This window comes from Panthera onca, chromosome D4 (assembly GCF_046562875.1).
Source record: "Panthera onca isolate mPanOnc1 chromosome D4, mPanOnc1 haplotype 2, whole genome shotgun sequence".
NCBI classification, from domain to species: domain Eukaryota; kingdom Metazoa; phylum Chordata; class Mammalia; order Carnivora; family Felidae; genus Panthera; species Panthera onca.
In genome coordinates, this window is record NC_138351.1 from 18,666,667 (window position 1) to 18,686,810 (window position 20,144).

The window sequence follows — 20,144 nt, forward strand, 5'->3', positions numbered from 1 at the left end:
TCCTTCAAAGCTAAAAGCACACTGTCTATAGTTTTCATATCTGTTTTCTTCCTCTTGTGGTTATTAAGAGCATATTTCCCTGTTGTCACATATCCTCACAAGAAATATTTAAAAGACAGCATAATAGCCCAGCCTCTGATTGCGCTATATTTAATACGTAATCTGGGAGGTGCCGTTTGCTTCGAGTTTTGCACTGTTTGAAATAAGGCTTGGTTTTATCAGTCTTTGTTTAGAATAGAGTTCCGAGCATTACTGCATCAAAGGGAATAATCAGTTTGAGGGCTTGGACACATTTTGTCACATTCCTTTCCAGACAAGATGTACCAGTCTACGCCGTGACCAGCTGTGCGTTTATGACACTCATTCCTGCCAACAGTGAGCGGAAAGAAAAAAGTAAAGGAACAGGACATTTTTAAATTTTTATACCTTTGATTGTTAGTAAATCTAAACATTTTTTCCTCTGTAGTTCTAGGAATTAAATACAACTGTATTTTGCCCATTTTTCTATTCAAAGGGGCAGCAATTTTCTTATCCATTTATAAGAACTCTATGTATGTTATTGTCCCTCACATAGTCTCATACAGTCGTTACCCCTTATCAGTGGTTTCATCAATGGTCAGGAAGCAGACGATCCCTTCATCCGATCTATCATCGGGTCTATAGGAGCTTAACGCTACATTACCATGCCCACATCACCTCACTTCGTCTCATCCTGTAGGTGTTTTACCATCCCCCTTTGTCACAAGAAGGAGGGTAAGTACCACACAAGATATTTTGAGACACTACATTCACATACTTGTATCACAGTATATTGATAGAATTGTTCTGTATCGTTAGTTTCTTACTGTGCCGTATTTATAAATGAAATGTCATCACAGATATGTGTGTGTAGGAGAAAAACAGTATAGGGAGGGTTTGGTACTCTCCATGGTTTCCAGTATCCCCTGGGGTCTTGGAATGGTATTCTCCACAGATAAACTGGGGGAGGAACCACTCTATTTGCTGAAAACATCTTCCCAGTTATTGCTTGCTTCCAAAATGTTGCTCTTGTGTTGTATTGTGTTGTTTCAACAGAAGAAGAAAATTGGAGGGTAGGGTTTATAGCTTCAGACCTCACTTGTGCTTTTTCTAAAAAGAAGCTTTAGTCTTTAAAATCAGCAAAATATTGGAGCGCCTGGGTGGCTCAGTCGGTTGAGCGTCTGACTTCAGCTCAGGTCATGATCACGCATTCTGTGAGTTCAAGCCCCACGTCGGGCTCTGTGCTGACAGCTCAGAGCCTGGAGCCCCCTTCAGATTCTGTGCCTCCTTCTCTCTCTGCCCCCACCCCTCCACTCTCTGTCTCTCTCTCAAAAATAAACATTTCAGGGGCGCCTGGGTGGCTCAGTCGGTTAAGCGGCCGACTTCGGCTCAGGTCATGATCTCACGGTCCATGAGTTCGAGCCCCGCGTCGGGCTCTGTGCTGCCAGCTCGGAGCCTGTTTCGGATTCTGTGTCTCCCTCTCTCTGACCCTCCCCCGCTCATGCTCTGTCTCTCTCTGTTTCAAAAATAAATAAATGTTAAAAAAAAAAAAAATTAAAAAAAAAATAAACATTTCATTAAAATTTTTTTAATGAGATCCACAAAATATTCACACGCATTTTTTTTCTAAACTCTTATTTTAACACTTGGCCATGCATTCATCTGAAATTCATTCTGGCTTATGATATATAGTATGAAATAAAAGTGTCTTTATTTGGGGGCGCCTGGGTGGCGCAGTCGGTTAAGCGTCCGACTTCAGCCAGGTCACGATCTCACGGTCCGTGAGTTCGAGCCCCGCGTCGGGCTCTGGGCTGATGGCTCAGAGCCTGGAGCCTGTTTCCGATTCTGTGTCTCCCTCTCTCTCTGTCCCTCCCCCGTTCATGCTCTGTCTCTCTCTGTCCCAAAAATAAATAAACGTTGAAAAAAAAAATTTAAAAAAAAAAAAAAAAAAAAAAAAAAAAGTGTCTTTATTTGCCATATAGACAAACATTAGTGACTGGGATATCATCCCTTCTTTTACTCGTTTAGGATCCCTTCCTTCATAACTATAGAAGAAATTCTTACACTGGGGTCTCTTCTGGTATCCCTTTTTCTGATTTTTCAGTCTAGTAATTCTTAATCCAGTTGTATCCACAGTAGGATTTATTATCGGTCGAACATCTCCTTGTTTTCATGGCAATTCTTAAATCCACCTATAAAGATCCCATTGGAATTTAATTGGAATTTATATGCGATCTCATGATAATTGGTTGGTTTTGGGGGGGGGCTGGGGGGGAGGAGAAATGTTTTTACAATATACAGTCTTTCCATCCAAACCACACCCCATGTCCCAGTTAACTCTTTTAATTTTATGTATTACTATTCTTCTTAGTGTTATCCTATGTATTTTGTGGTCTTGTTGCTATTATGATGGAAAAGATGCCTTTTTCCTAACTAGGATATGCTAGCATCTAGGAAACCTAGGGGCTATTACATATTTATCTTATATCTGGCCATTCTGCTCAACTCTCTTATTAATTTACATATTTTAGAGTTTATTTTTCTGGGGCAGTTTAGGTATTGTGGCCATATCTGCAATTTTTTTTTTTCCTCCTTCAAGGTAGATCTCTGATTTCTGTCTTGTTGCATTGACGACCATTTATAGGAGCATTCAGTTCTCCTGGGACGGGCTATGATACTTAATGAACAAAGCTTCGCCGAAGAGAGAACTGTTTGTAAATAGCAATTTAATGTGCCTTTACATGAGAATTGTTTTCTTTCTCTTGAGTTCTTTGCGATTCTTTTTCGAGATACTCAAGAAAAGTACGTCATTAATTACCTTAACAGAATATCTTCAGTATGCCTGTGGTTCCTTTTATTCCAAAGAGGTAGTACCCCAGAGTCCATCATAAGTTTGAATAACTCAAACCAGTTGAGCTGACCAGAGCTCGATTGTGTTAGGTTTTGTCCTATTTTGTTTTGAGCTTGTCACGTTATTACTCACATTCTAACTAGCAAACCATTTCATCTTCTCTGATAGGAGAAAGGATACCCAGAAACGTAAACTGAGCATAATAATAACCCGTTGCTGCTATATGCCTTATGCTCGGTTTCCAATTCAAATGTTGGTAATGTTAAAATTCTGAACAGTTACGTATCTTCATGGTTTTCCTCCTTACGTCTCTAAAATGTCCACGTTGGCACTTGTGAGAGAACAAAGACAATTATTTCTTTATTACCCTGCAAACTAAAATGCTAAACTGCATCTGGGACAGTTTAAGATTGTAAGAGAAACAGCACAGCATGTGAACTTGCCATACAGAGCCCTTTGGCACGTATCAAGAGTAAGTTTGGGGGTGTTTTTTTTAATTGCAGAAATCATCTGGTGAAAATGTAGGGCCACCCAGGGTTCCTTTCCTTCAGAGCTGTGATTTTCACCTTCATGGAGAAGTCAGCCTGTCTAGAGGCACAGATGGCATTATCATAACCAGATCCCTGTAACGTTTCATCAAATTCCAGGGACCGTAGGACCCACAGCTGGCTGAACCTCAAGCCTTATACGACACAACAGAGACACCGTCTCCTCATGTATCATAGCAGATAGCTGAAATGTCCCAAGTTGTACTAGCTGTGGAATTTAATTTAGAGGTCAGTTTTAAGGCTTGGGGGAAACAGAGATAAACAGCACTGTTAAATGACTCTTGTGATTAATCAGAAGTATATTTCAAAAGTCATCTCTAGGACCTCATTTTCTACCCTTCCATAGGAGACCTGGACCAGCCACTCTAGCTCTTGGAAAGGGTGTTTTCTCGCCAGAAAAATGAGAGATTTTTTTCTCTGTGTCATGCCTCCCGGTTGCTACCATTTTATGTTTCAACTCAGTAACTGTAGAACACGGTCCCCTCATGACTAAGGGAGATCAAGGTTCACCAGTAAATCCTTTTGATTAAAATAAATATGGTTCAGACATTTCTGCCATATCCACTTACTCTTTGTACATTCCACGCAGTATGTTTGTTGCTAGTTAGAATCATGTGACTTTTCAGCAGGAAAGAGCTTGAAGATTAGGAGACCAAATGTCCTAAAATACGGAGAACAAGGAAAAAGGGAGTTAGTTCAAGCAAGCAACGGGCCTATAAGTAGCCCATGTCATTAGAAAGCTTTTCATTAATTATAAAAACCTCCATCTTTCCGGGGTTTTTCCCCTGCCTGGGCATTCTCACTCTATACCCAAGAACACGTCACGAGAGATCAGCAACCGTGATGCTGAGTCTGGAATTCTTTAAGCTCGCTTGCGTTGTTTAAAATTGATGTGTAGTTTTCTTTTGTTGAGCTGCCCACTGGCCTATGGGTAGAACGCAGTTTTAAATCTATTATCTGTGCCTCAAGGATCTGCTTTATAATCCAAGACCAGATACCGATAAGCTTGCACCAGATGCCGTGATGACGTTTCTTGCTGGCTACGGTATCTCAGAGGTCGTCAGTGGTCTTAATGACCTTGGGCAAGCCGGACAATCTCGTCCAGGCATTGAATAATAAACTTGCTTTCCTGGCTGTCAACAGCTGAGCTTCTCATTTTTCTATAAATCCGACGTTTTTATCATTATGCATATTTCATGGCAAACAGTTCTTTTCCACTTGCTCCCGTGGCATTGCTCATTGGAATTCTGAGATTTTTGTTATCTCCCACAAGGCAGCCATATGTGTTTTAAAGACCAGGCCGTGACTGGATTTACATTCTCGACACTTAGGTCATTGAGGTCCCCCCCTCCCCCTGCCGAAAGCCAAGAGTTCATCTCTGGGCCGGCAGCCGTCATCATCCACGTGATTCTTCCGTCTTAAACTCTCACGGAAGGAGGAAGACACACAAGTCTCATTTTATACCGCATGCAAACGGACCTGCTTTAAAACCACTGTTTCCAAGTGTTGTTTTCGATTTTTGTGCAAAGGTCCCTGCGACCCTGAGTGCAGTGAGGTTGGCTGTGACGGCCCCGGCCCGGACCACTGCAGCGACTGCTTGCATTACTACTACAAGCTGAAAAACAACACCAGGTAAGAACAGAGGCTGCAGCGGTCCCCCCGCCCACAGCATGCCCTGGGCGTTCCCATGGGGGCGGCGCCTGAACAGGACCTGTGATGTTCGGCCACCGGGGGCCTGAGCACCGGCCCCCACCTCCTGGTGTGAATTCAAGATGAGGAAACGGATACTGACTCACAGAACACAAAGTGCACCTGCATGCTGTCCAGCCGCAGGTGCCTTTTCTCATATCTGGAAAGGGTGGCGGGGGGAAGGACTAGATCTACACAGGACTGGCCTTCCCCTTTAGACCTTTCCATTCCCTGGATGTCTGACGCCACAGCTATGTGTGCTCTTCGCGAAAATGCTGGCATACAACCAAACAGGTGCTTTCCCGGGGTCCTCACTGCGCAAGCCCTTGGCTTCTGCCTCAGGCTGTGCAGATGACGGTGCCGGCCCAGCAGAAGCCACGCCCTCCAGGCACCTCTCAGCCCCGCCCCCTTCTCCCTCCTCCTTCAGGGAAAACCGGGACTTGCATTTCAGCTATGCTGACACACCCAGAAGGTCCAGTTCCTGTTTACATCCTTGCTGGAATTTAAATTCCTTAAAGGAAAGGCCCTTGGCCACCTCAGCACCTCTCATTATCGCCTAGACCAGCAAAATGCCTGACATTGGATTTGGAACTCCGTAAATATTTGTTGAAGGAGTAAAGTGCTGTCCTTCGACGATGGGCAGACGAAGAAGTTATTTTTTAAAGTTTATCATAGCCAAGTTTAAATATATTTACGTTATTTTTAAAATTTTTTTTTAAGTTGAAATTCAAAATTTTCATTTGTGTTCATTTAAGATAAAAAGTACAGATGGGCAGAAAAGAAGAAAACCCCTGTTAACATTTTCTCAACTTATTCTTCCTGAGTTGGCTCAGTTGGTTACGCGTTATTTACGTTAATTTAGACGATAGCATACAACCGCTCCCTCTAGCACACGGGATCCATATGACACACAAAACCACACAAAACCACAAGTAACCCCTTCTTAGCAGCCTCTTTGTAAAAAATCAGGGTTGCCACCTAGCTTCCCTTCAACCCAAGGCTACTACCTTCCTCTGGAGACTCCATTTCTAACCATCATCCCTTTGAAAGAGCTAGACCCGAACTGGAAGACATACCCTACTTGACGGACTTGGTATTGTGTTATTGCCTTGCTACCTCGGCACCCTACACGGGAAAAAGCTTCAACCCACAGAATTTGGCTCTTTGGGTATGGTGTTACCCTAATGGTTTCAAAAGGATTTAAAGACTGAGGACGGCTGTTGGCCGAGCACTTCTAAGAGTGCTAGGACTGAGTCTCTGATGATGGTTCCTTTCTTTTTATCATTCCACGATGCAGGATCTGTGTCTCCAGCTGCCCCCCTGGCCACTACCATGCTGACAAGAAGCGATGCAGGAAGTGTGCCCCCAACTGTGAGTCCTGCTTTGGGAGCCATGGTGACCAGTGTCTGTCCTGTAAATACGGATACTTCCTCAACGAAGAAATCAACAGCTGTGTTACCCACTGCCCGGATGGCTCATACCAGGACACCAGTGAGTAGATTGCAAATATTTGGGTTTCAGAGAGAGGAAATACAAGGTTTTCACTTGAATGACGTTAGGCGCGAAATCAAGGTTATATCAAACAGGATCTAGCCAATTTTTTAAGAGAACGTGTCAGAAGTGTAAAAGATGAATTTGTAACCATTTTTGTGCAAGCTGATTTATGTAAAAATGCTTGTAAGTGTCAGGGAGTCCTCAAGCCCTTCCCCAGATTCAGTGATTGGCCAGGAGGACCCATAAGACTTAGCGTATTTGTACTCATGAGCTCATCATTACAGCAAAAGGCACGAAGTCACGTCAGGAAGAGGTGCGGAGGACAGAGTCAGCAGAAAATGGCAAACGCGTCCAAGAGTTTTCTCCCAGGGAAGTCACCCAGGAGGCATTCAAATCCCCCGGCAACAATTTATCACAACCTGTGTGCAATGTAGGCTACCTGGGAACCTCCTTAGAGTCTCAGCGCCCAGGCTTGTGGTCATGAAGACACCCTCTCCCTGACACATAACAAAACGCCAGACTCCTAGAAGGAAAGCAGATGTTCACCATAAACCATATTGTTTGTACGGGTTAAGCACCACGCGCCAATCTTCTCAGTGAGGGTGCTAGAAACCCTCCTGAGATCCAAGGTCCCGGTTGGCCACGGGCCAACTTCAGCAGGCTTTCCAAGGATAGCAGCCACGCCTGCTCTTTTCTCCACACTAACCGAAGGAACCAGGGCCCTGCAATACCAATGTGTGCTTTTCAGAAAGCTCAGAAAACAGGACTTCCACGTGAATGTGGAATAGACACATGTCAAAGACTGCCAGCGAGGAAACCTACAAAGTGATGAATGTTGTCGAAGACTATCAGGTATTGTCTCCAGTCCAACACAATCAGGTATTGTCTCTAGTCCACTAGTAAAGGCAAAATGAAATCTGTTTGCTGAGTTACAGGCAAAGCTGATGGATTCCCAAAGAGATCTGAGAAGAGAGAGTAGGAGGGTCCTGAACTCACCTAGTCTCTCAGCTACACTGAAGCGTAAGCTACGTTTGTACGACCGCCTCTGAAAATGACCGGAAGCCTGGCAGAACAGACCTTCCACAGTTAATTGTAGACAGAAGGCCACCTCGAAAGGGGAGGAAGAATGGAGACGTGGGCAAAAACCAAACCCCTGGTGCCACGAACCCTACAAACAGGAGGGACATCACAAGCATGAAGGAGCAAGAGGACGTGACCCCACACTAGGCACCCCCAGCATTGGGAAGATGGGTCCCCGTGGCGTCTGGCTCTGAAAACCAGCACATCTTAACTTCCATGGGACTTGGTTCCAGGGGAGTCTGAGGGCAATAGGAAACTGAGTCCCCATCCTTAAAGCTCCAGCATACTAAAATGACTCAGCCAAGACAGCACAGAAGCAGCAGTTTGGAAAGTGCCTGGGGTATACATAGAGGAGATGTATTGACTAATCTATCCTGAAGGGGCAGGACGTAGAGAATATTGCTCTAGAAACGAAAGCGCTGGTGGGTGCCATTCCTCTCCCCCTCCTCCCCACCCCCAGCCCTACATAGCTGGATGTTTGTGAGAGGTAGCATTAACTCTCTCCATCTACTTTGCTATAGCACTGTGTGCCCTTCCCCATCCAACCCAACTCAGCCATCCTCCCTTCCAAGTGGCTCCTGCCTCACCAGACCCGCTCGGAGGGTGCCCCTCCAAAATGACTCATGCCCTGGAGAGGGAGGAGATCAACCCACGTAACAGCACACTTTCATTTCCTGTCGTGGAGCCTCAGAGCTGGCTGTGCAACTCAGAGCTGGCTGTGCAAGAAGCAAGCCCTACCTTTCAGTGTACCTGTACCTGTGGCCGAGGGAATAATTTCAGACAGGTAGGCTCACTGCTGGCCCAACTCACCAAGCCTGCGGCTGCTATAGATAGGCCTCTGGAGAGCACGTGGGGCAAATGCTACCCCGGGCACTCGTAGCAGGCAAAGCGGATCACTGCAGCTGGCTAGGCCGAAGGCAGTTGCGACTCAGCCACAACAGGGGTGCATACAGCCCACACCGAGGACACCCTTGTTCTGGTGACCAGGAGGAATTACACTGTAGGGCACCACAGGACCACTTCTACACAGGCCACTACCTTCAGGACCAGGAGACATAGCTGGCTGTCCTCCTACATTAAAAACACACACAGAGAGTTAGAAAAAAATGAGACAGAGGAATATGTCCCACATGGAAAAAAAAAAAAAATAAATAAATCACAGTAAAAGAGCTAAATGAAATGGAAGTAAGCAATATGCCTGATAAAGAATTCAAAGTAATGATCACTGAGATACTTGAGAAGAGAGCAGAGGATCTTAAAAAGAAAGAACCAGCCAGAGCTAAAGAATAACTGAAATAAAAACACGCTAAATGGAATCAACAACAGATTAGAAGATGCAGAAGAACAGATCAGTGACATGGAAGACAGGGTAATAGAAAACAACCAAGCTGTCTTCAGCAAGTGGTGCTGGGAAAACTGGACAGCGACATGCAGAAGAACGAACGTGGACCACTTTCTTACACCAGACACAAAAATAAACTCAAAATGGATGAAAGACCTAAGTGTAAGACAGGAAGCCATCAACATCCTCGAGAAGAAAGCAGGCAAAAACCTCTTTGACCTTGGCCTCAGCAACTTCTTACTCAACACATCTCTGGAGGCAAGGGAAACAAAAGCAAAAATGAACTATTGGGACCTCACTAACATAAAAACCTTCTGCACAGCGAAGGAAACAATCAGCAAAACTAAAAGGCAACCGACAGACTAGGAGAAGATATCTGCGAACGACATATCAGATAAAGGGTTAGTATCCAAAATTTATAAAGAACTTCTCCAACTCAACACCAAAAGAACAAAAAATTCAGTGAAGAAATGGGCAAAAGACATGAATAGACACTTCTCCAAAGAAGACATCCAGATGGCCAACCGACACATGAAAAAATGCTCAACATCACTCATCATCAGGGAAATACAAACCAAAACCACCATGAGATACCACCTCACACCTGTCAGAGTGGCTAACATGAACAACTCAGGCGACAACAGATGTTGGCAAGGATGTGGAGAATGCAAGCTGGGGCAGCCACTCTGGAAAACAGTATGGAGGTTCCTCAAAAAGTTAAAAATAGGACTAGCCTACAACTCAGCAATTGCACTACTAGGTGTTTATCCAAGGGATACAGGTGTGCTGTTTCGAAGGGGCATATGCACCCCAGTGTTTATAGCAGCCCTATCAACAATAGCCAACGTATGGAAAGAGCCCAAATGTCCATCGATGGATGAATGGATAAAGAAGATGTGGTACCTATATACAATGGAGTCTTACTCGGCAATCAAAAAGAATGAAATCTTGCCATTTGCAACTACATGGATGGAACTAGAGGGTATTATGCTAAGCGAAATTAGAGAAGGGCAAATATCATATGACTTCACTCATATGAGGACTTTAAGACACAGCACACGGGGCGCCTGGGTGGCTCGGTCGGTTAAGCGTCCGACTTCGGCTCAGGTCATGATCTCACGGTCCGTGAGTTCGAGCCCCGCGTCGGGCTCTGTGCTGACCGCTCAGAGCCTGGAGCCTATTTCAGATTCTGTGTCTCCCTCTCTCTCTGCCCCTCCCCTGTTCATGCTCTGTCTCTCTCTGTCTCAAAAATAAATAAACGTTAAAAAAAAAAAAATTAAAAAAAAAAAAAAAAAAAAGACACAGCACAGATGAACATAAGGGAAGCAAAAATAATATCAAAACAGAGGGGGACAAAACATAAGAGACTCTTAAATATGGAGAACAGAGGATTACTAGAGGGCTTGTGGGAGGGGGGATGGGCTAAACGGGTAAGGGGCATTAAGGAATCTATTCCTGAAATCATTATTGCACTATATGCTAATTTGGATAGAAATTAAAAAATAAATTAATAAAACAAATTAATACAAATATATGTATATTTTTTAGTAATTTCCAACGTGGCGATACAACTGGAATTGGGGGGAGGGAGAGGTAATTTTTTCAAATAGAAATCATTTGCAACTTTACCAAACAAAAATCTGTAAATTAACATGTAACTTCACAGCATTTGGGCCCTAAGCCATCATCATTAGGAAACAAAGATCTATTACCTGGAGAATTAAGTGATCCTTGGGCACACCTACCTTTTAATGTTCTGGTATGGCCCGGAGTTCTTAGTAATTTGTCCTAACAATTGTGTCACACCAGGATACATGACGACACTGACATTTTCTGTTTCTGCACAACCTAAGAACGAAGAATACCCAAGTTTAAATGAGCAAGAGTTGTTTTTACAAAATCAGGCAAGAATTTGGAGGTGGATACTGTTGCTTCGTAAGAAGTCAGAGTCCCTTGATTCAAAGGCAGGCGTTTTTCCATAAGGCAGATGGGGTCTCTAACTTACCCTACAGAACAGTGGGTAGGGATTTCCTTGTAGTTTTGATCCCCCCCCAGATTTGGAACATGAGCTTGCAACCTGACAGAGAAGGGAAAAATAAGAGAATAAGAGTGAGGAGGGGGGCGGAGGGATCCACAGAAATAAACAGTATTTCTTGAAGAAAAAATGCAAAATTCTATCAAGATGACGGAGTCTTAGGAAAGAAATTTGGTTCCAGGTGATCTATTATAGGATCAAGATAACTGAGTGTCCATTGCTTTCCCAGAGCCTGGGAGGTATATAATTAAGGAAGGCCGTTCAAACAATTTGCTGATATGAGCGGTCTCTGTATCTCTCTCCTTTTTGTAATTGGCTTTTGTTACATTTTCCTCCTGTAATGAGTCTGTTTACATAAAACAGTGATCAGGTATGATCATGACTAGTAATAATTATTGCCAACACATTTACAGCGCTTTCAAGTTCATATAGTTCCCTTGAGGAATTTTATTAACCCCTCAAGACAAGCTGAGAGGTAGCATTGTTGTAATGTTTCTTCAACAAATGGAAGAAGAGAGATCCTGAGCTTGCCCACTGGAGATGCTAAAACCAGAATTCACATCTAGGTTGACATCGTGATGAAGAGACTATATGAAGACTACCAGAAGATTGTATTTCATGGCAGGGGGTTCAGAGTTGAGAAAGAGGGGTTGGACCTCCAGGAGGTCCTTCTAGGAATCCATTGAAGCGGTGTTTCTCTGTGGAACCTTGAACAAACACCAACATCTAAAGAGGAGACGGAGGAAAAGAATCTTACGAAAAAAGCTTCCTTCAATCCTACATCTATCTGTGGTTAATCCACTTGCATCTCAGAGAAAGTATCAAGTCTCCAGAAGACTTTTGCTTCAAGTTAACGGCCTTAACTCAGTGGAACAAATCACCATTTCACTAGAGAATAAACATGCATTCGCCATTTTTTCCAATGGGAATCTGTCTTTGGTATTAAATAGGAAAGCCAAATATATTTCTATTCTCCAGAATATAGATACATCTGAACTATAATAACATATCATATATTTTGATATGTTCACAGCCACCATAAAGTACAAGACACTCTTCTAGACAGCACAAGAAATAAATCATCAACCCTACAATTTTAAATGTAGATTCCCTTTTCTTACATTTTTATCAGAGTAGTCCTTAAAGTTGGGAGCATGGCAGGGGTGGGTTGGGGGGGGGGGGGGTGGTCTACCTTTCCATTCCACGGCCACAAACACTGCTTCTCCACCCTTCTATACTGGTGTTGCCCAATGTCTTTGTCAGTATGCTCTTCATTGCCCGAAGTCAGGAAACCCTGCTTGGGAAAGAGAGAAAGAAGAAGGGGAAAATGCCAATATACTATTCAACGAAGAATGAAAAGGGCTGTAGCTCTCTTGTCTGCAAAATGGTAGAGATGTGTAGTATTTTCCAGCGCTGCGGTTTCTACCTCTGTTTACTTGGCTGAGAAGTGATAGCAAATGCTGAGGGTAGGGCTTTTCCTGAAATTTTCTGCTCAAGGCCACGTATGTATATTATTGTGCACATTAGCAAACTTTAGAACACCTCAGCCCTTTATGGAATCCATTTGACCACCTGATTTATAACCTTGTTACTTTTGTGTGTCTGTGTGTGTCTTTTTGTTCACAGAGAAAAGTCTTTGCCGGAAATGCAGTGAGAATTGCAAGACATGTACAGAATTTCACAATTGCACAGAATGCAGGGATGGGTTAAGGTGAGAGAGCGAAGGATCTCGGCAAGTCCCACAGCCCAAGGAGCTTCTCAGTCTAAATAAAATATGCAAATAAATAATCCTCTTGCCATCACCCTCTTGACTCCCATTCAAACACTTGATTGCTATTTGCATTATCTTTACCATTATATGTGAAAAATTGGATGCCATCGTGGCTGAGGAAGGTTTATACGCCAAATGAAATCCTCTTCAGGAAAGATGGCTCAGATACAGCTAAATAAAAATGGCTATTTGAGAGGCTCTCTTCGTGCTTCTTGACCGGCAGCGTGCCCGTCAAGGATTACTGTGTGGGTAATACCAATGAATTATATTTAATCCTCCTGATTCATTCCTTTGATGGCCGGAAACTATTCCCTTATCTTTATTATTTCTCTCCATATAGCCAATCATTCTCTTATCTTAAGTACCTCAGGCTTGGTTCCATTATGCTCTGGTATGCACATAGATTTAACACCTGGAGAGGTTTTTCTTGACTGGATGACTTTGCTCATTGCCAAAGCCAGATAGCGATAGGTTCTGCAAGAGAACAAGCACACGGCAAAAATGAACTAGGTGGCCTCTTGATATCCACAGAGAAGGTCAGACCATCCTCTGCTGGGTGAGGGGTTGGACTCTGAGCGTATAGGGCGTTAGCAACCTGCCACACCGGATCTCTCTTAAGTGTTGAGAATTCCTGTCTCCACCTTTGATTGGCGAGGTGAACTGGGCAGGCCCCAGGCAGGTGATTCTTTACAATAATTAATATCAGAACATCGTTTTTGTTTAGATTGTGGCCTTTTTTTTTTTTTTTTCATACACGCATTCGGTACTGATGTGATTTCCTTTCACCTCCAGCCTTTCAGTCTTGGGGCGCCTGGGTGGCTCAGTCGCCTAAGTGGCCAACTTCGGCTCAGGTCACGATCTCACAGCTTGTGGGTTTGAGCCCCGTGTCAGGCTTTGTGCTGACAGCTGGTAGCTCAGAGCCTGGAGCCTGCTTCAGATTCTGTGTCTCCCTCTCTCCCTGCTCCTCCCCCCCTCCTACCTCCCCTGCTCATGCTCTCTCTCTCTCTCTCTCTCTCTCAAAAGTAAATAAACATTTAAAAAAATTAGTTTTTAAATTTTTTTTGAAAAGACTTTCGGTCTTAATAAATGTCAGTCTAGACAGCCCCCAAATTTTTGGAGAAAGAGCACGTCGGTATAATAAAAAGGAAAGAAGATGACAGATGTGGGCCAAAGCCTTCCTATTAATCAGCTATGGGATCGTGGTGAAGTCACTAAGGCATTCTGCACTTCAGTTTTGTCCTCTAGAAAATGAGAAACCAACCCCTACGTTGCTGGATTATGACAGGATTCATTGCGGTAACATTTACAAAGTACCTATTTCAATATGGGGCACATACTCGGTCCATGAAAAATAAAAGGTTGTTTAAGATTAGTTTCTAGAGAGGTGCCTGAGTGACTCCCATCGATCAAGTGTCCAACTTTGGCTCAGGTCATGCACTCAAGGCTGGTGAGTTCCAGCCCCGTGTCAGGCTCTGTGCTGACAGCTCAGTCTGGAGCCCGCCCTGCTTGGGATTCTATTTCTGTGTGTGGCTCTCTGCCCCTTCCCTGCTTGTGCTCTGTTTCTCTCTGTCTCCCTAAATAAGTAAAATAAAATAACTTCTATACAACTGACCGTTGCACAACTCAGGGGTAGGGGCACCAACCCCCATCCCATGCAGTTGAAAATCACACATAATTTTAACTCCTTTTTTTTTTTCTTGTAAAATTTATTCTGAGAGAGAGAGAGCAAGAGGGGAGGGGCAGAGAGAGAGAGAGAGAGAGAGAGAGAGGTTGAGAGAGAGAGAGAATCCCAAGCAGGGCAGCTCCGTCTGCGTGGAGCCCGACACGGGGCTCGATCTCATGAACCGTGAGATCATGACCTGAGCCAAAATCAAGAGTCAGACACTTAACCGACTGAGCCACCCGGGTGTCCCAACTCTTTAACTTACTCTTAACTACATAACTACCAGCAGCCTATTGTTGGCCATAAGTCTCACAAATAACAGTCAATCAACACATATTTTGTGTTACATGTATTATATACTGTAGTCTTACAAAAAGTAAGCCTACAGAAAAGAAAATGTTAAGAAAAGTCTAAGGTAAATACATTTATAGTACTGTCATTTATCCAAAAACTCCACTTATAAGTGGACTCATGCAATTCAAACCTGTGTTTTCGAGGGTCAACTGTGTTTCTCTTGGAACATTTTAGAGAGTTCGTAACTGGCACTCTCCAACAGAAATAGGAGAGCCGTATATGTTAATTTTATATATGGCAGGAGCCACATTAAAAGAAGCAAAAAGATACGGGTGAAAGCTAAAAAAATATTAACTGAATATATCCAAAATATTATCATTTCCACATGTAATCAGTATAAAAGACTCAGGGAGATACTTTACGTTCTTTTTTGTCGCTATACCCAATCTTACCTGGTGGGCATTTTACCCCTAAAGCAAGTCCCACGTCTCAACATGGACAGTAATTTTTTTTTTTTTATGAGCAGTATGTGATCTGCGTTTAGATTTGACAGAATTTAGTCGAAGTAGATTTTCTAGAGCCACGTCGTTCCAAACTTAGAATTTTGCCGATAGCTGAACCAAGTGCCAGCGTGTAAAGTGTAGACTGAAATTAATCACGACTGAAATTAAAATTAATTAAAACCAAGTAACACTTGAGAATCCCAGTCGTTGGCCACACTGGCCACATATCAAGTGCTCAGGAGCCACAGGTGCCAGAAAAGCATGCGGGACAGCACGGTCCTGAGCTGGCCGCTTTATCACAGGAAGAACCCAGGCGTTCACAGCCCCAGCTGGTCAGCCAAGCCACCGCTGTATGCTGAAAGCTGCAGAAAGCTTCAGGATGCTCAATGACTGCTCTCTGTTGCACGACCCACTTAAGCTCATTTCTTCCTCACACAGGGAAGCCTCTGTCTCATGCTGAATAAATGCCAACCTCAGAAGGAATGTCCTTTATTAGACAAGCTGGACAGCTCTTTTTTTCTAAGCTTTGATAAGTGTTTTGGTGGTCCTCCCACAAAAGGATCCGTCGGATGCAACGTTCTTTTCTTCCAGTTCTCCAGAAAGGGAAGGGATTTTCTTTCACTGGCTTTTTAAAACATCTCTCCCCGGCCAGTAAGATCTGTGAATGAGAGTCCACATTCAGTTACGCTGCCCTCTGTCTCCTTGAACCTGCCTGCCTTTGCCTCGGAGGCTTTGAGGCTTGATCGTTTTGCCTCAAGAGCCCTGTAAAATTGTAAATCGTGGCTAGGCAACAAACACAGAAAAATACGTACGCATACAGTACCGGAAGGAAGTGGATTAAAATGTTAACAGGACTGTTTGGGATCCTTTTTCATCTATGTTTGTTCTTTCCAAATTTATTAAGCATAGGGAAAAATCAATTTTACTTTTCCAAGTTAGTATGATGCAAATACAAAGCACAGTCAAATAAGATGTGAACTGGAGAATGTAAGGAGTCCAAGGGGATAAAAAACCATATGACCCTGTTGCTTAGATACCCATCTTCTAGTATCTTCTATTTGGTGACATAGCATTACAAACCCTAATGTATAGTTCTAATCACACTATTCAGTGAGCAATATTTATATATTAAATGTCATAAATTACGTTTTAAGAACCAACCTGTAGACCATGGAAACTATCATAACTGATAGAAATTAGGAGGGAGAAAACAATATGCATTCCCCATTCAACATTCTGGCAATTTAATAGATTCTAAGAGTGCTGAGTAGAGAAAATACGGTACGGATCACACCTGGAAACAATAATATAACTAAGAAAAGTTGGGGTGTTTGGAGAATCTGCAGTATAAGGAGGTCATTTTACTAAATTATTCATTAGAATTTAAAATCAAGAAAGAGGCAAAGTATGTTCAAGTTGTGTTGTTTTGATGAGAACCAGTAGAAGAACTAAACAATCAGAAACGAATACAAAAATAGCTATTCCTGGGCATGTGGGCTGGCCAGAGATCACTGCGCCCTTTTATTCAGTTGCAATTCATTGTACCATCAGTGCAGATGGGCTGCAGGGCTCGAGCTCACGAGTCGTGAGATCCTGACCCGAGCCGAAATCAAGAGTCGGACGCTTACCTGCCTGAGCCACCCGGGCGTCTCTACAAACCAGCTTTTGGATTTATGATGCAGCAGGTCTGGGCATCAAAGCTGTCAGACACATTGTTCGGCAGTGAGTTTTGTCAGTAAAATCTTTTTAAGAACATCCGGGCTGTAAGTTGTGGAGCAAAGAAGGAATGTGTCAGCCCAGTCTGACAATTAAGAAAATGGTCCCCAGAACTTGCAGCACGTGTAGAGGCTACAGACCTCAGTGTCGGCAGCGGGAGGGGAGAAGAGCAGGGTACAGGCTATTTTCCCTGCTTTGAAGCTTTGCTTTCCTTGGGGGTCGGGGGGAGGGGACTGTATTTGTTGTGTGTGGAGCTGGGGAGTCCGCCTGGGTGCCTTGATCACAGCGTCTATGTCTGTGTCTCCAGCCTGCAGGGATCACAGTGTTCCATCACCTGTGAAGACGGGCAGTACTTCAATGGCCAGGACTGTCAGCCCTGTCACCGCTTCTGTGCCACCTGTGCAGGTACTTGTCCCCACCCCCCCCCCCCCCCCCCATCTTTTCGTTCACTCCTCGGGCTCTGGTTGAGCTCTTACTGATTTGTTCTCGGCCATCACTCATACACGCCCACTGGCTGGCTGTAAAGCAAACGCTGGAGAAGCATGTTCCCTTCCAGCCAGCACGCCTGCATATATTGTCACGGCAAGTTCTCATCTTCCTTCCGCCCTCCTGGAGACACTTAAATATATCCCAGGGAGATCCCCTCCTCTTTTCAAAGCCGTTGGAGGTTTTGGGCAAATGGAAGTGTTTCATTTCGGTTTAAAACGGGAGTGGGTTTTGTTCCCCCCCACCCCCCCACCCCCCCCACCCCCCCCCCCGCCAAAGAATGCAAGGCAAAGCGCAACAGTTCCATTTGTAACCGAGCAACTACAAATGAAAAGTGTACGTTTTGTTTCTGTTCGCTGCGTTCGTTCGTCTGGCTTTTCAGCGGCGGGCGCCACCGGGTGTACAAACTGCACCGAGGGCTACTTCATGGAAGACGGGAGATGCGTGCAGGCCTGTAGCACCAGCTATTACTTGGACCCCTCTTCAGAGCACGGATACAAATCCTGCAAGAAGTAAGTGGGCCCGCCCCCTTCAGCCCGAGCGCTCGGTCCCTGGGTCCTTATTTGACCCCCTCCGTAAATCATACGAAACAGAATTACTAACCGTGAGCGAGGGTTCCAACATCTACCTGTGGACACTGCCCTGCAGCTTTAACCCAGCTTCCATTTAACATTCTTTGTTTTCCTCGCAGGAGCGCTTAACACCTTTAAGGTAGTATTTCTGTGCCAAGTACGTGCGTCCTCCCGTTTAAAATCACACACCCTAGGGCACCTGGGTGGCTCAGTCATTAAGCATCTGACTTCGGCTCAGGTCGTGATCTCATGGTTCACGAGTTTGAGCCCCATGTCAGGTGAGCTCGAGCCCCACTTTGGGGGAGCCCCACTTCTCTCTCTCTCTCTGCCCCTCCTAGGATTCTCTCTCTCCACCTGTCACTCGTGCCTTCTCTCTCTCTCTCAAGAATATTTTTAAAAAATTTTTAAACTTCATTGAGAGGTTGATGGCTAACGTCTTTTCTTGTACCCAATGTATGAAAGGACGATGAATTCTACATTTTCCCCACAGATGTGATGCCAGCTGTTTGACATGCAATGGTCCGGGGTTCAAGAACTGCACGAGCTGCCCCAGTGGGTATCTCTTAGACCTAGGGACGTGTCAGATGGGAGCCATCTGCAAGGACGGTGAGTACAGACTGCTCATTTTGATCCTCTGAGCAAAGGGTCACCTTTTAATATTGACATCTAATACATTTCCACTCAAAGAAACTATCAAGCGTTAGACGAACATGCCCAATATCTTGTTGGCATTCATCCGTCTTGAACTCACACCTACAGTGGGTTTGGGTTTTGGTTCATTTCTTTCAATTAAAAGAAGAAATGAATCACCCAAATAGTTCTACTGGCCAAGAGGGCACCAGGTAGCTCTTTTCAATTAGCAAACTTTGTGTTTTGTTTTGTTTTTTTTTTTTTACATTGTAGAGTTTTAGGTTCACAGCAAAATTAAGCAGGAAGTACAGAGAGATCCCATACATTCCCTGACTCCCCAACCCGTGACACACACACACACACACACACACACACCCTCGCCCACCATTAGCCTTCTCTACCACAGTGGTTACCTTCGTTGTAATCAATGAACCTTCATTCACACACCATTATCACCCAAAGTGATACCCGAAAGATATACTTTGGATATCACCCAAAGTCCTTAGTTGACATTAGGGCTCACTCTTGGTGTTACACATTCTAGGAGTTGGGACAACTGTATAAGGACATGAATCCACCATTACGGATACAGGATACAGTGGCATACAGGACACTTTCACTGCCCCAAAAATCCACTGGGCTCTGCCTTTCCCTCCCTTCACCCCTCCCCCTTCCCCCCAGAACCTACTAGTTTTTTCTTACTGTCTCCATAGATTTACCTTTTCCAGAATATCATATAGTTGGAATATGCAACCTTTCTCAACTCGTCTTTTCATGTATTTATTTCCCATCTTCCACCATATGTGTTTTTGATCAGATTTTTTTAATACCATGTATATGAAGATTTGTAGCCTGCGTTTTATACTAGGCATTAGACAAACATTATCCTTTGTTTTCACAAAGTTCTCTGACACTTCAGTTTTAACGACAGCATAAAATTCTATCACGGGACGATGCCGCTTGATTGCCATTCCCTTTATTTGGATCATTTAAAATGTTGATACGTAACAATCAAACGGTATCTGAATACTTCACTAAGCCTGTGGGGTAAGGAATTAATGATAGAGCCAAGTAGAGAACTTAAGACTTCTAAATGTTGGCTCACTTTTCTTCTCTCTGCACACACGCTTCTCAACCAAAATGCTGGGACCGCACACCTTCTCCAAAGAGTCACAGTAAATTGGTTTTGGTTTTGGGGTGCTGTCTGGGCATGGATATTTTTAGAAGCTTCTCAAGTGTTTCTAATGTGCAGCCAGGTTTGGGAACATTTTGCTGTTCCATTCCCCCTGACAACGTGACAAATGCCAAGCCCTCTCCTATTTCTAGCCTCAGTTTCCCCATTTGTAAATGAAGAAATGTAAGTTATTCCGACTTCAGCATTTTGTGAACTTTGACTCTGTATAATTCACATGGAGGGGGCCCTAACATTGGAGCCTGACGCTTTATGCAGAC

General features: G+C 44.0%; 2 protein-coding genes across 5 annotated transcripts in view; one reads left to right on the forward strand and one right to left on the reverse strand.

The window, feature by feature from the left end:
* PCSK5 (proprotein convertase subtilisin/kexin type 5) overlaps positions 1 to 20,144 on the forward strand; it is a 450,831-nt gene that overhangs the window by 284,037 nt on the left and 146,650 nt on the right. For all 4 annotated transcript variants that reach the window (XM_078436932.2, XM_078436933.2, XM_078436934.2 and 1 more), the window contains exons 15-20: positions 4,947 to 5,049; positions 6,404 to 6,597; positions 12,684 to 12,768; positions 17,312 to 17,409; positions 17,873 to 18,002; positions 18,553 to 18,668. In XM_078436932.2, the coding sequence (XP_078293058.2) occupies positions 4,947 to 5,049; positions 6,404 to 6,597; positions 12,684 to 12,768; positions 17,312 to 17,409; positions 17,873 to 18,002; positions 18,553 to 18,668 (726 nt within the window). The remainder of the gene's footprint in view (positions 1 to 4,946; positions 5,050 to 6,403; positions 6,598 to 12,683; positions 12,769 to 17,311; positions 17,410 to 17,872; positions 18,003 to 18,552; positions 18,669 to 20,144) is intronic.
* Positions 93 to 16,093, reverse strand: LOC144614194 (uncharacterized). The gene is made up of 7 exons (XM_078436936.1): positions 15,238 to 16,093; positions 13,194 to 13,302; positions 12,250 to 12,351; positions 11,028 to 11,099; positions 10,768 to 10,870; positions 3,987 to 4,078; positions 93 to 366 (listed from the first exon to the last, which is right to left on the reverse strand). Exons 1-5 carry the CDS (start codon positions 15,279 to 15,281, stop codon positions 10,823 to 10,825), a joined length of 375 nt encoding a protein of 124 aa, XP_078293062.1. The 5' UTR covers positions 15,282 to 16,093; the 3' UTR covers positions 93 to 366; positions 3,987 to 4,078; positions 10,768 to 10,822.